This window comes from Kogia breviceps, chromosome 5 (genome assembly GCF_026419965.1).
Source record: "Kogia breviceps isolate mKogBre1 chromosome 5, mKogBre1 haplotype 1, whole genome shotgun sequence".
NCBI classification, from domain to species: Eukaryota; Metazoa; Chordata; class Mammalia; order Artiodactyla; family Physeteridae; genus Kogia; species Kogia breviceps.
In genome coordinates, this window is record NC_081314.1 from 14,208,090 (window position 1) to 14,223,181 (window position 15,092).

The window sequence follows — 15,092 nt, forward strand, 5'->3', positions numbered from 1 at the left end:
ATTTCAATCACACCATTGTAATCAACCTAAAATGAATAAAAGACGGCTACTGATGATAATGAGAGTTATTTTCACTCTGACGACTCTCATTACTACCGTCGCTAGGATTATCAGAAGTATGATACACTGGACATCTCCTGGCTGCCCGTGCGCTTGGTACTTTGCATTAGTATCTCATTTAATCCATGTATTAGCCCAGGAATAGGTAGTGCATTTACCTCCATTTTAAATATAAGGAAACTGCCCCTCAGAGGAGTTCAGTACCTTATCTAAGACCATATAGCTGACCAAAGGCTGAGGCTAACTGTGAAACCATGTGCGTCTGGTCAGAGCCTGGGACTGTTCACAACCAGGATTCCTTTTTCGCTGTAAGACACCATCGCTGCACAAGCCCCCAGGGAGGGTCTCTGCCATTGGGCAGCTTTGGGGCCCAAAGCACAAACAAGGGCCCTGGATGAGTCCAAAGACAAGGAGGCAGATAGAAGGGCAAATTCTGGGTAGAACAGGGAGGACCCATGGAGACAACCATGGAGGAAAGAGCACCTTCTGCTACAGCCGGTTAATCAAACCAGGCCAAATCATGTCCCAGGCAATTTTCTGGGCAGTCTTCAGAGAGTCACCCAGGCTGGGAAGCCAGTCAATTATGCCTGATCATTCTCTGTAGCCCTGTCCTCCCAAAAGACAAGTCCAGACTGGCCCGGTGTAAACAAACGAGCAGTTCTATTACCTCTGAAAGGCAATCTAATTCCCTTCAAATTTAAAAGTTTCCACGGTTTCCTAACAGGCCTCAGTGGGGCTCATGTAGAAATTAATAAGTTCACGGTGTGCCCAGCTTGCTTTCATTACCATTTTTTTGCCGTGCAGTGGACAGAATGTGCATTATGACTCAAGGATTTTTCTGTATGTGATTCTCTAAGATCATGTCCACTGAGCTCAGACACCGGGTTGAGAACTGAGTCAGGTCTCATGGACTTGACTGAAGTCTGAGGGAGGTTTCACTGACCGAGAGAGAGCGCCTCTGCTAATCAGATGGGTGAGGAATCAAACAGAAATATCCCAGGGAAAGGGAATTCACAGCCAGGATGAAAGCCCTGGGCTCCAATCCCAGCCCCACGGCTAGCCTGCTCTGGGACACTGGGCAACTTTCTTGGGCTCCCTGTGAGTTAGTGATCTCCGCTATGAAAGCAGAAGAGAGAAGGTTCATGAAAAGTAAACTCAAATTTACCGAACTTCTACTGTATCTTGAATCTTCGCAACATGCATCCTAGACATTCTTTAAATTTAATCAACACAGCAACCCTGGGAAGCTTATACATTTATTCCACAGATGAAAAGAGTGAGACCACTGTAATTGGTGAATCCATTTATTGCCATGAAACCACACCATTAGAATGAGCCATACAGGGTCAGGGAATGAGAGATGTGTGTGAATGTGACCGCAAAAGCACACAACTTCTCTGGAAAGCATTTTAACAGGTTTCAGAACTTCAAAATATTTGACCAATTAATTCCAATTCTGAAATCCATCCAAATGATAGAATCAGAAATGTAGACACATATTGTAATATAAAAGACGTGAAATAGACAAATTGACAGTCATCTCACACTAGTCTGAATGGCCATCATCAAAAGGTCTACAAATGATAAATGCTGGAGCTGGCGTGGAGAAAAGGGAACCCTTGTGCACTGTTGGTGGGAGTGTAAATTGGCACAACCGTTATGGAGAACAGTATGGAGGTTCCTCAAAAAATTAAAAACCGAACAACCACAGGATGCAGCAATCTCACTTCTGGGTATACACCCAAAGGAAATGAAATCAGGGTCTTGAAGAGATTATCTGCCTTCCCATGTTCATTGCAGCATTATTCACGATAGCCAAGATACGGAAACTACCTGTCTGTCAATGGATGAATGAATAAAGGAGATGTATACAGACATTATTCAGCCATGAGACAGAAGGAAATCCTGCCATCTGTGACAATATGGATGGACCTTGAGGGCAGCATGCTAAGTGAAATGTCACAGAGAATGATAAATACTGTATGATATCACTTATATGTGGACAATGAAAGAGCTGAACTCATAGAAACAGAGAGCAGAATGGTGGTTACCAGGGGTTGTGGTGGAGAAATGTGGAGATGTCAGTCAAAGGGTACAAACTTCAAGCTATGAGTTTGGGAGATCTAACGTTCAGCATGGTGATTAGAGTAAATAACATTATATTATATGCTTGAAAATTGCTAAGAGAGTAGACCTTAAATATTGTCACCACAAAAAGAAGTGGTAATTATGTGAGGAGATGGAGGTGTTAGGTAACACTATGCAGTGGTAATCGTTTTGCAACATATAAGCGTATCAAGTCAACACGTTGTATGCCTTAAACTTACACAATGCTATATGTCAATTATATCTCAATAGAGCTGGAAAAAAATAAAAGAATGGTAAACTATAGACTATTCATTGAGTTGGAAATCATGCAGCCATTTAATGAGATGCAGAAGAGTATTTAATAAAATGGTGTATATTCATTAGTAGGAAAAATAAGTTATAATATTGAATATAAAGTGTATCACTTTATCACTTTTGGATTAAAACAGAGTAGCAAGACGACCGGAAAGAAATACACTAAAATGTTAACAGAGACTCTCTCTGGGGGTAAGAAGATTTCACATTTTCTACCATAAACACATTGTCATAATCAGGACATATATAATAAAAGCTATTTTATATCCCAGAATTTTGTATTTATCCACAAAATTCAATCATGATTTTTATTTAAATGAGTGATATTTTAGGTAGGAAAGTTTTCTTAAAAAGTTTTTAAAGAGGGAAAGTCTCAAGAGAAACAAGACAGAGCAAAAGTGATACGGATGGAACCATACCCCCCATGAGCTTATAGCTCATCTTACTGGCTAAGCTGGAAATAAAGAGCATCGGGATGAGGGTGGAAAAAGTGACACACAATACCAGAGCAGTTGATAAGGGGGGGACCAAAAGCTGCAGTTGACTTCAAGGAGTGATGGAGCTGGCAGATATGAATTTTTCAATTTTATGAGAATGATAGGGATCTGAAATAAACCTTCAGTATTTTATTTTCAAGATAAATGTTTTAAATGTTTTAAGATAAATGTTCTTTGCAGCATGGATGGCTGGTTAGTGTCTGTGTCCTATCTCAGAGCCAACCATAAATAGCACTGAGAAATATAGCTTTGACCATTCTAAAAAGCACCTTTACGTTTTACCCTTAAGAACTTGGAAGATTACATTTTGATGCATTAAGCTAGATTTTTTTTTTTTTAAAAAACGCAGCTGCAAATATCAGGCAGAGTGTAGAGATTGTCTTCAGATGGAAATGACTGCTCAGGGCTTCGCTTAGAAGCAAACCTTAGTTTCAAGAGGTGTCAGAACACCTGTGGTCACATCTGATGGTCAGAATACAACTTCAAGCTTAAAAGTATTCGATGGATTTAGAATTGAAGGAAATCCTTTGGTCAATCTTCAGGTGAAATGATTTACTGTCCTTCAGGTCAACAACCAAGGAAGGTAAGTGTTTGTAATCCAAACTTTCAAATAGCAGATTTGCTTGAATTTTTTTTTTTCCATTTTAGTCTTTACATTAGAGTTTATAAGTTTACTGTGGAACAGCTTGTTCAATGACCTCAGTCTCCTAGTACACTATTGGATGAGAACAGGGCTACACTGAGGCGGACACAACAAATAATCAGACACATCCCTCATCTTTTAAAGTGTTGGCCTCACGACCTTACAGTGACTTAAAAGCATCTGTTCACTTCCCATTTAATATGCCATTAGTTTTTTCTCTTATATCTTAAAGAGGGGTCACACACTTGAATGGAAAGATGAATAAAGGACCTGCACATGCTCAGTCTAATGAGGGAAGCCACAACACAACTCCGTATCTCAGATCGAATTCATCAAGAGAAACCAGAATCCTGCGGTTTTATGCAAACTTTCCCAACTTCTAAATGCCGTCTCTATTTCAATTTTTAAAGCACACAGTGCATGCCAGTCCAAACATTCCCAGGACCCAAACATTTTCGCTAGTGTTTGTTTTAAAATCTCATTTCCAGGGGGTTGGTGAGAATTGCTGTTCAACCTCAATATAGTTATGTCCAAGAAGGGGATGAGTTGCAATATTCCCAGGCTGGTAAAGAAGGTCTGGGGAAGACGCCTCATCTACTGTGGGAAAGACAGCATGGGATTTTACACTGCCAAGTGGCCTTTAGTTGAGCTGGGAACTCTGAGGATGGCTGGAAGATGTATGGAGATGTCCCAACTCTAAACACCATGGAAGTCACAGTTAGGTACCCTTGGTGGTTATCATTCTACATAAAATGAAGATTAAGCCTTCTTCTGAGAGTCTAGAGTATCTCCTCCATGCTCTGCGAGAATGCTGATGGTTTTGTCTTCACATAAGGCTGAATTTCCCCATTTAACTCACCCCCTCACTCCTTACTTTACAATGTTCTGTAATGAAAAAAAGGACTTCACAGAGCTTATCTCTTAGAAGTGTGGAAGAGCCAATCTTTTCTGCCCAAGTAGCTCATAATGTAACAGACAAACTGTCAGAAAAACTAGACTTCATCATGGTAAAAACCTCAGCCTGGCACCCATCTATCATAAAGCAATCTTCCAGAAATCTTGAAAACCTTCATTAAATTTCCTGTCCTTCTCCTGACAGTTATAAAATGTTAACAATATCACTCATGATGTAGGCATCTTCAGAAATTCTTTCTCCAACCCCTCCCTGCCCCGCCCTGCCATCACCCATCCCCTTTTCTTTGCCAAAATCTATGGAAACATGAGACACAGCCATCTTCTTCCACACACCCCTCCTGGGACCTGGCCCTTCCAGGAGGTTAGAGGAGGAAGCAGTGGTCATCCTGATGACAAGGAGAAGGCTCTCTAGCTACAAGTGGCAAGGGCAAAATGGCACTGCCTCCAGATGCCTCCTCTAACAGACACACCCATTTCGAAGCTCAAGGGCACAAGTTTGTCCTACCCTTAGCAAATAACTCCCAATCCTGTTTTCTTTCCTTTGTCTCTTGTCAATCTACCAAGTTACAAGTCTTCACCTGTTCATGATATGTGGGTAGTGGGGACAGTGGGTTACACATCTTCTCGTGTCGATGAGAAGATACAGAATTTTCCCTCTTTCTAGAGGGAAAATTCCCCCACAGGCCTTGCTGGCCCAGCTTTTCCAACTCCAGAGGCCACTTCAGCAATATACCATCTCTCAGAAGAAGAAGATACAAGGAAGGGTCTTGCACTGGAGGCAACACCAAGGAGAAAAACCATAAGGAGATACAGAATCCACACCAGGAATCAGAAGAAGCATACAGCTTTGAAAGCACAAGCTGACCTGTGAGAGCCACAGGTGGTGACAAGGGCAATGAAGCCCAAGCCTGGGTTTCCTGGAGGTTTCCCAACTTGTCTTCCAAATGAGCAGAGCCTGACCCCATGCTAAGCTATCATCTCACCTGCAAAAGGAACCGGTGCATCTTTATCCAGGGCAACAAGTGGTGGGTCCAAAATGACTGTGTCGTTGTTCTCTGTTATGACCCCATGATACGAAGTCTCAATCCATGGCTTGTGCTTGTTCACTGGAAAACAATGGAAACAATAAAACAAAAAGATTGACTTTTAAGATCATTATTTGAATCCATAATATTATTGTGAATATGGCTCAAATCCCATTATTTCTATTTCTAGATGCCCAGTATAGATATTTTTAAAAATTAATCAAAAGCTTTAATTCTTAAATGCTACTATCTATTCAGAGATGTTTCAGAGTTAAAATCCATTATCAATCAACAAACTAGCAGATTCCAACCGCGTGCTGGGATTTCTGACCTCAATCTTATCCAATCCATCATTAGGAGCTGTTGCTGAATTTTTATATACATGTATATGGATAAGTACCAACAAATGTGTAAATATACAACAAACATTTTAATATTTTCTGATCCATTAAAGACTGAGTCTATCTAAATGGTCTAAATTATATAGCATTTTAAGTTGCTCTTTAATAATTTGATCAGCTGAATGATATACTGTATAATGTACAATGAATACACTTAAAATATGTATCAAATATATATTACCAGTTGAGGTGTCCCCCCGCAAAAGATGGATTGGAGTCCTAACCACCAGTACCTTGCAATGTGACTTTATTTGAAGATAGGGTCTTTACAGAGGTAATCAAGTTAAAATGAGGTTATTAGGGTGGGTCCTAATCCAAAATGACTGGTGTCCTTATAAAAAGGGGAAATTTGGCCACAGAGACAGACATGCACACAGGGAGAACGCCACGTGAAGAGGGAAGTTGTGCTTTCACAAGCCAAGGAACTACCGAAATCTACAAGAGAGACCTTCAGAGCAAACATGGTCCTGCTGACAATTTGATTTCAGACCTTTGGCCTCCAGAACTGTGAGACAATAAATTCCTGCTGTTCTAAGCCACCCAGTTTGTGATACTTTGTTATGAGCAAATGAATACAAGATAACTTAAAGTCAGCCAGCACTAAGACTTGTACCAGGATTGGTGTAATAGTCCTATGTGAAAATCTTATCTGGTGGATATCCTATTTCTGCTCATTCCAGCCCGTTGATTTGTCTCTGGCCCAGCTCTCCTATGTGAATAGCTGCAATGGCCTCTTGACTTGTCTTCCAGTAAGAAGTCTTGTCCCTTTCCAATCCATCGTCTACACTGACATTAAGAGTGATCTTTCTAAAGTATTAATCTAATTCTTCAACTGGGACCTCCTTGGTTTGTCCTTTAATTCCCCCACAGGAATCTGGGTGCAGAGTAGCTGCTTTAGAAATGAAATGACAGATTATACGGAGCCCTAGAATAATCAAAGCTGTCCTAATGCTAATCCTCACAACCTGCTTCACAGTTTAAGAGATGTTGTCACATATGTGATGCTCCCCCCAGCAACCTGAGAGGTAGTTGTGATCATTATGAAAATGACAAAGAAACTACTTTCACAAGGTGTGACTTTCCCAAGATGGCCACAGGGTTAATAACTAACAATGGTGAAAACCCAAAACTCTTTCCTACATCATGATATTCAAAAAGTGCCCCCCCAACACACACTCATATCATAATATATGCAATACACATTACACTATATAACCCACATTATAATATATATTATACACACATTACATATTACATATTGTTTCAATAGCCATGGCAAAGTGAAAGCTTATACATAGATTTGAGGACAGATCTGTGGCAGTGGCTCTGTCCCCTTCCCACTCCATCATGCTTTAAAAGGTCAGTTAAGAGCTGTTCCAGGATCGGTGGTAGGCTCAACCTGGGCCACTGTTTTGCCCTTTGTCACCCATTCCACTGTAACCGTGAACTAACGGAGGGGCAGTTTAGTGGGGCATGGACATATGCGTTGCTATTCTCAGGTGTTGGCCTCTGAGACCTATTTCTGATGATTGAATCATGCCCAGGGTAGAGAGCCCCTTGTCTAGAGCAGGTCTTAATGGGGCAGCAGGCTCATCCATGCTCACTTGTTGGCATTCATTACAGACCCTGGAAAATTACAGCCACTCTGGGTTGTCCCCACGCTCCTTTGCTCTTTTATGAGCCATCAACACAAATGCAATGTAAATAATTTGCAACTGTTGGGAAAAAGAATTAACCTTTTTTTTTCCTTTAATTAAACCTATTCATTAGAAATGTGTACAGAAGATACACCAGGAGCTAACCCAGTGTTGCAGACTCACGCGCCACTCGGGTCAGTGGCAGACAACGGAATCCAGAGTCACGGTTGCTGGGCTGTGGCCCCGGTTCAGCCACTTCAGGGCTGATTCAGTGCAAGTCAGTTGGCCACGCAGCATCTTGACTCCCTCAGCTGTAAAATGGGGAAGGTGACAGCGCCTACAGCGTTGCCATGTCATCCAGACGTCCTCCGCTGGCAACACAGCCCCTGCTCTTTCATTACCCCCCTGCTCTCTGGGCAGTGGAAGTGCCACAGGAAAGGTGCTCTGCAGACCCTGAAGTTAAGAAGTCGAGATTTCTGCATCGTTAGTGGGGATTCTCCTCTCTACCACTACTATAGTTAGTTGAGTACCTACCACATATTAGGCATTCTACATTCATTCATTAACCCTCACAACAACCCCTCTAGATGAGACTTCATATCTCATTGTGCAGGTGAGGAACTGAGTCTCAGAGGGGTTTAAATATTCCCTTTTTGGAAAATAAAAAGGTTCATATTCCTAAAATTTCTTCATTTCTCTCTCACTTTCTAACTTCCTTCAGATCTATCTCAACTTTGCTCTGTCATGGTTGATAAACATTTGCACTTTGATGAGTAACCCCAATGAAATCTTCTTTGCTGTGTGTATAGATCAAATCCTCAGGTTTGCAAACCAATAACTTAAATTTACACTATTTTGACTACGAGGATACCATTCATGGCTGAGCCAATTATCGTGCAAGGATTACTTTTCCTTCTTAGTGGTCCAACCATCGTTCCAAGAACACCATTCCTTGCATAGAGACCAGTTGGATTCTTGATTCATTCATTCCATCAAATGGCTGAATCATCCTCCATTTTAACTTGCATTATATTTGGAACCAGCCTCCTTCATTTATCTTTTTTTTAACTTTTTATTTTATATTGGAGTATAGTTGATTAGCAGTGTTGTGTTAGTTTCAGGTGTACAGCAAAGCGATTTAGTTATACATATACCTGTATCCATTCTTTACTGAGCAGAGTTCCGTGTGCTATACGGTAGGTCCTGGTTGGTCCATTTTAAATATAGCACTGTGTGTACCTGTCAGTCCCAAACTCCCTGACTAGCTCTCCCTCCCACCTCACCCTTCTGCCCTGGTAACCATAAGTTTGTTCTTTAAGTCTGGGAGTCTGTTTCTGTTTTGTTAATAAGTTCATTTGTATCATTTTTTTTTTTTAGATTCCACATATAAGCAATATCATATTGTTTATTTTTTGTTTTCTGAACTTAATGATTGTCTTGTCTTTTTATTTCTGACGAGTAATGAAACACAGAACTACTTCCCCACATCCCAACAATACTATAGCTTTTTACTCTTTCCATCTATTACTCATTCCTCATTTGTAAAATGGAGACACTTTCTTCATAGGAATATTGTAAAAACTGCATGATCGTTTAGGCAAATCTAGTACTCCTGACAGGACTAAGCATTCAAATACTCTGAAGTCTCCCTAGCTCATCTCATGCTTCTGAATGGTTGAAGTATAACCTTACATTCTCAGAGGTATTTAGCCCAGCTTCATTGATTCAACAAATATCTATGGAGTACTTAAAATGTGCAAAAACAGTCTAAACATCGGTGGTAAAATGGGGGAAAATGTCCCTGAAAAAAGCATTTGACAAAATTCAACATTCATTCATAATTAAATCTATCAACAAATGAGGAATAGAAGGAAACTTCTTCACTCAGATAAAGAGCTTTTATAAAAATTTGTAGCTGACATCATACTTAATGATTAAAGAGTGAATATTTTCCCACTCGAGTTGGAAATGAAAAAGTAAAATTGTCTTTATTTTCAGAGAACATGATCTTCAATGAAGCAAAATCTACAGAATCTACAAAAGTACTACTAGAGCTAATAAATGAGTTTAGGAAAGTCACAGGATAGAAAGTCAATCTATAAAAATCAATTGTATTTCTATGTATTAGAAATAAACAATTGGAAATTTAAATGTAAAAATATTAATATAATAGCATCAAAAATGAAACATTTAGGAATAATTTTCACAAAATACATGCAAGATCTGTAAATTCTCTAAGATATTGCTGAAGGAATTTAATGAAGACCTGGAGAGGTCTTAGTGGAGAGACAGACAGTGTTTATGATTTGGTAGACTCGATATAGTTAAGATGTAAATTTTCCCCTAACTGATCTATAAGTGTCAATGCAACCCATGTCAAAATAATAGCAGAATTTTTTAAATGGTTAAGCTAATTCTAAAATTTATATGAAAATGAAAAAGACCTGATATAGCCAAAACAATTTTGAAAAAGAAGAGCAAAGTTGGAGGACTCACACTACTTGATTTTAAGACTTATTATAAAGCTACTCTAATCAAGACAGTGTGATACTAACATAAAGATAGACATACAGGTCAATAGAAAGAATGACGTTTACAGAAAGAGACACACATACATATGGTCAATTCCTGACAAAGGTTCCAAGATAATTCAGTGGGGGAGAAGATAGTCCTTTGATTAAATGGTGTTTTGGAACTTCAATCCCACTGCACATTATACACAAAAATTGTCTCTAAATAGATCATGATCTTAAATGTAGGAGTTAAAATTATAAAACCCTTAAAAGAAAGCACAGGAAAAAAACCCTGAGTATCCTCGGTTTAGGTGAAGATGTATTAGAAGGGACAAAAACAAGCATGAATCATAAGAGATAAAATTGATTCATCAAACTTTATAAAAATTATAAGTTTCTATTATTGGAAAACAATTTTAAGAAAATATTTTAAAGTTAGAGACTATGAGAAAATATTAAATAAGCATATCTCATAAAAGACTTGAATCCAAAATTGATAAAGAACTCTTACAACACAAAAAATAAGACAAATAATCTGTTCTTAAAAAAAAGGCAAACATTTGAACACACTTGTCACCAGAGTAAATATATGAACAACAAATAAGAACAAGAAAAGATGTTCAACATTAATAGTTATCAAAAATGTGTAAATTAAAGCCACTATGGGATATCACCGTGTCACTACTAGAATGGCTAAAATAAGACTGACAATACCAAGCTCTGATGAAGATGTGAAGCAACTGAAACTCATCCATTGCTGGTAAGAATGTAAAATAATATAGTCACTTCGGAAACAGTTCAGCAATTTCTTATAAAATGGCTCAGCAATTCCATTCCTAGGATTTATCCAAGAGAAATGAAAACATAAATTACACAAAAACCCTTGTAGGTAAATGTTCATAGACTCTTTACTCAGAATAGTGCCAAAGTGGAAACTAAAATGGCCATCAACTAGTGAACGGATAAACAAATTGCAGTATATCCATATAATGAACACCTACTCCACAATGAAAAGAAATCAACTGATTCATACAGCAAAATGGATGAATCTCCAAAGTATTTCACTGGTGAAATGAAAGAAGTCAGACACAAAAGACTACATGCTGTTTGATGTCATTCATGTAACATTCTAGAAAATGCCAAAGTATAAGGATAGATAACAGATCAGTAATTGCTAGCGTCTGCTTGCAAAGGGGCACAAGGGAACTTTCTGGGGTGAAGGAACTGTTCTGTATCTTGATTGTGGTGATGGTTACACCTCTATGTGTCTTTGTTGAAACTTATCAATTTGCATATTTAAAAAGAGTGAATTGTATTGTGCGTAAATTATACTTCAATAAATATGGGACAAAAACAAAGTCCTTATCCTCAAGAGACTCTCAAACTAGAAGGGGATCCACGATACCAGTATAGCAAGAGGTAGGTAAGAAGAGGAAAAGCAGACTGCTATGGAAAAAGAGAGGAGAAGCACTCACCCCACCACAGTAATCCAGAATTACCTCCTGGAGAAAGTAGATTCTAAGTCAGGAGCAGTAAGAATTAAGCAGGGATACAAGATATGGAGGGTCCCAGGCAGAGGAACATTGCATGGGCAAGGGCCTGATGGTAAAAGCACCCTGCTACACCATGGGGGTGTGTGAATAGTTATATTTGGTTGGAGACCATAGTTTGAGGGGCAAGGCCAGCCAAGAGGCTGGACTAATGGATATCACCTACATCACCCAGGGCTTACTGGCTTGCACAGAATCATCCAGGAACCATTTCCAAACTCTGGCTTCAAGAGACACTGGAGCACCATCTCCTTTCCAGAAAGAAGCAATAGGTATTGATGCTGGTGGCTCGGCTGTAATTTCCTATTTAATCTCTTCCCTTGCCTGACAAACATTTTGCCTTTTTGTTTCAATAGACTGAGGCCAGTCAGCACACGCTTTGCTCCATTTGGTCGTAACTTCAGAACTGACTTTTCATGGGTTCTTCACGAGATAATGTCCCTGTTTGCTATACAACTCCTCTTGAGGCCGAACTCTGTCATATCATGCCCCCTTAGGAACTGCTTCTTGCCTCTGTCTTGTCTCCTTTCCATGATGTTTCAGCATCTGGAAAATGCCTGTGTCTTTGCACTCGTATAGAGGAAATGCCAGTGTGATATTTCTGCTCCATTTATATAGAGAAATTAGGTCTTGCCCCCTTGGTGCGCCTTTAACTAGAACACAGATGCATCCACAGAACACGCCTCGGCTCTCGGCTCTCTGCTTCCACTCAATGCACCACTGAAAAACTGCATTAACACTCAATCCAAGCAGCAGGGCCAAGTGGCTGGTGATTCACCCTTTGAGTCTTCCTACCTACATCCTGCAGTTGACCCTCTGGACATTGCTAGCTCCTCAATGCTCAAAATTCTCCCTGGGTACAAGTGAATTGTGAGTAAAAACATACCATACTGATTGCAAAATGCTCCAGTGAGGCTAACTACATCCTAAGAAACAGGTCACTCTAGTGGCTGTCAGGCTGTTCTTTTGCCTGCCATGCCCAGTTTCCCCTTCTGACTCCATCCTCTGGTAGAACTGCCTAGACCAGGGGGCATCCGTGGGTGGAGTAGGCTGGGCCAATTGTTTGGATCTTTAAACTTTCATTTAAGAGGCCGAGAAACTATTATGTATTTGGCGATGGGCGCTTGAGGTGAAAATTCATAAGGAGTTGGGGCTGGCGTTCATGCAGTGATCACCCAACCCAACGTTTAGACGGAGACGGAAAGCTATTAAAATCCAAGAAAGTGAATCGGTCAGGAGACAGAGGATTTGGGAGCCGACATACAGAGAAAAGAGAAGCACCCCAAGCAGCTGCAGGAGATATAGAGGCTGCTCCCCCACGTCCTGTTCTCCAGTCCTGGCCCTGCTCACCCTTCACTGACTTGCCAGCCTGCCGTGGCTTCTCTGGGGCTCCCAAGTGAAGCCTTTCAATAATTCTTCCCCCAACCATCATTTTTAAAATTTGTACTAGTTTGACTGGGTGTCTGTTCTTGCAATAGAATGACTCCTAACTATAATAATTGTCATAGCATTTCAAAAAGTATTTCTATTCCTTGCTTTGGAGTGAGGGTGGGATAGGATCTGTGTCTAGGTGGAGGGAAGCCTGCCTAAGGGCAAATCTGGTCCTGACTTCCCTGCCTAGGATCCATCAGAAGCTCTCCTGCTCTCCAACCACAAGATCAGGGAAACCACCCAAAGACCCCCGCTCCCTCCGTGACCCATGCCTTTGCCCTCATTGTGCTGTCTACCCCTCTCCTCACACTCCTTTCTCCTGGCTCCTGCTTGTTCATGCTGCCTGATGCAGCTCCAGCCCCCCTCCTCCGGTGGTCCTCCTCTATACACCTTGTCACCCTGCACTGCCTGCTATTAGGCTATAGGTCCGCCGCATTGCCATTAGCTGGTTCCTTGCCCCTCCTTCCCCCTCTTCAAGGAGAGGAAGCATCCTAGTCACAATGATGTCCACAGGTCCTGACACAGTGCCTGGAACCTTGATAAATGAGGTGAGCACACCTTTGCCTTCCCAGCACTTCCTGAAGCAATTAGCAGCACTTTGGTTCCAATGAGCGGGTATTCGACGTCACCCAAATAGAAACAGGGTGTGCCTCGCAGAACGTAGGGTGACATTTGCCATCACTTAATTAGAAGCACTATATATCTCCTGCTAGAGGTACCAATCAGAGTTTTAAATGCAAATCCCATGTGTGTGACTCACATATGCAAAGATTCACAGAGGATGAGGGTTACATTATACTGTGTGAATTGGGTTGAAAAAGCACTTGAAGAAAAGATGGCTGATGGGTGCTTTCAGTGACGGCAGACCAGTGCTTTCCTTCCCCTCCTTCCTCCTTTCCTTCTATCCATCTATCCATACATTTATCCACCTTTCCTATTTTTTTCTTCCTTTCCATCTGTCATTTTCCATCCATAAATACTCAATTGTTTACTGTGTGCATTCTCTCAAAGTCATTCACTAAATTGCCCCAGCCTGGGGTTGAACCATATACCATTATCCCATTGGGTACTGAAACGTGGGCAAGGAGAAAGGCTAGCAAGAACTGTGCACTGGGGAATTGTGTAATCTCACAAAAGTGCGATTTTTCAGTTGTCTCTGCACAAGCCATCCAGATAAAGCCAATTGCCCAAAGCTTGCCCTAAGACAGACCCTGAGATTAGGTGTAAGTGGTACTGGGCTTAATGTCATAGTTCTGACACTATGTAACGAACAGGGTATTTTAGTCAAGCATCAATCTTCCCAGACCTCTGCTCACTCTCCTTTATAAAATGGAGGTAATACCAACCCCGCAGGGTTCTTGGGAGGAAGATAAAATGAGTAAGTCAGAGCTGACTCAGTGCTGATGAGCACCTGAAATGTCCCCAGTAAAGGCCCTTTGATTCTGAATCTCAACACCCACAGCCTCGGTGAGGACCACCATGGGACCCAGCCTGCCCCATATAGACATGCCCACGTTACCCAATAAATCTACTGGTGGGCGGGGAAGATTAGATTAAGACTGTAAAGAAGATTTGGAGCCATTCAGGAAAAAATCTTTTAGAATAGGAAGAGGTAGGGGGGAAGACTGTGATGGTTTAATGTTCCCATTCAATTACTAGAGCCAACACACTTCTCCACACTGTCTTACCTACTGAACATATTATTGGACTGAAGCGTGCACTAAATTGTTATACCTATAATTCCCCAAGATTGTTATTACTTTAATATCTCATCCTTCACTGCATTTTAAATATCTCTAACCCCTAAAACCAGCCCGTAACTTACTTTGGAATTGATGCTACTAAATGTAATTGTCTACAACTCTTTCTGTAATCCATTGTTCAACCACAACCACTACGTAACTCTGAGGGGGCACAGAAGAGCCAAGACTGAACAGACCGGAGAACAGGCAGAGTTCTCCAGAGAAATAGAACCAATGGGAGACAGAGAGATTGAGATAGATAGAGATAGATAGAG

General features: G+C 40.8%; 1 protein-coding gene across 1 annotated transcript in view; it reads right to left on the bottom strand.

Moving 5' to 3' along the window:
* The window catches only part of CLSTN2 (calsyntenin 2), a 597,917-nt gene that overhangs the window by 353,567 nt on the left and 229,258 nt on the right, over nucleotides 1–15,092 (bottom strand). Inside the window, exon 2 of the mRNA XM_059063644.2 lies at nucleotides 5,502–5,624. Within this exon, the coding sequence (XP_058919627.1) occupies nucleotides 5,502–5,624 (123 nt within the window). The remainder of the gene's footprint in view (nucleotides 1–5,501; nucleotides 5,625–15,092) is intronic.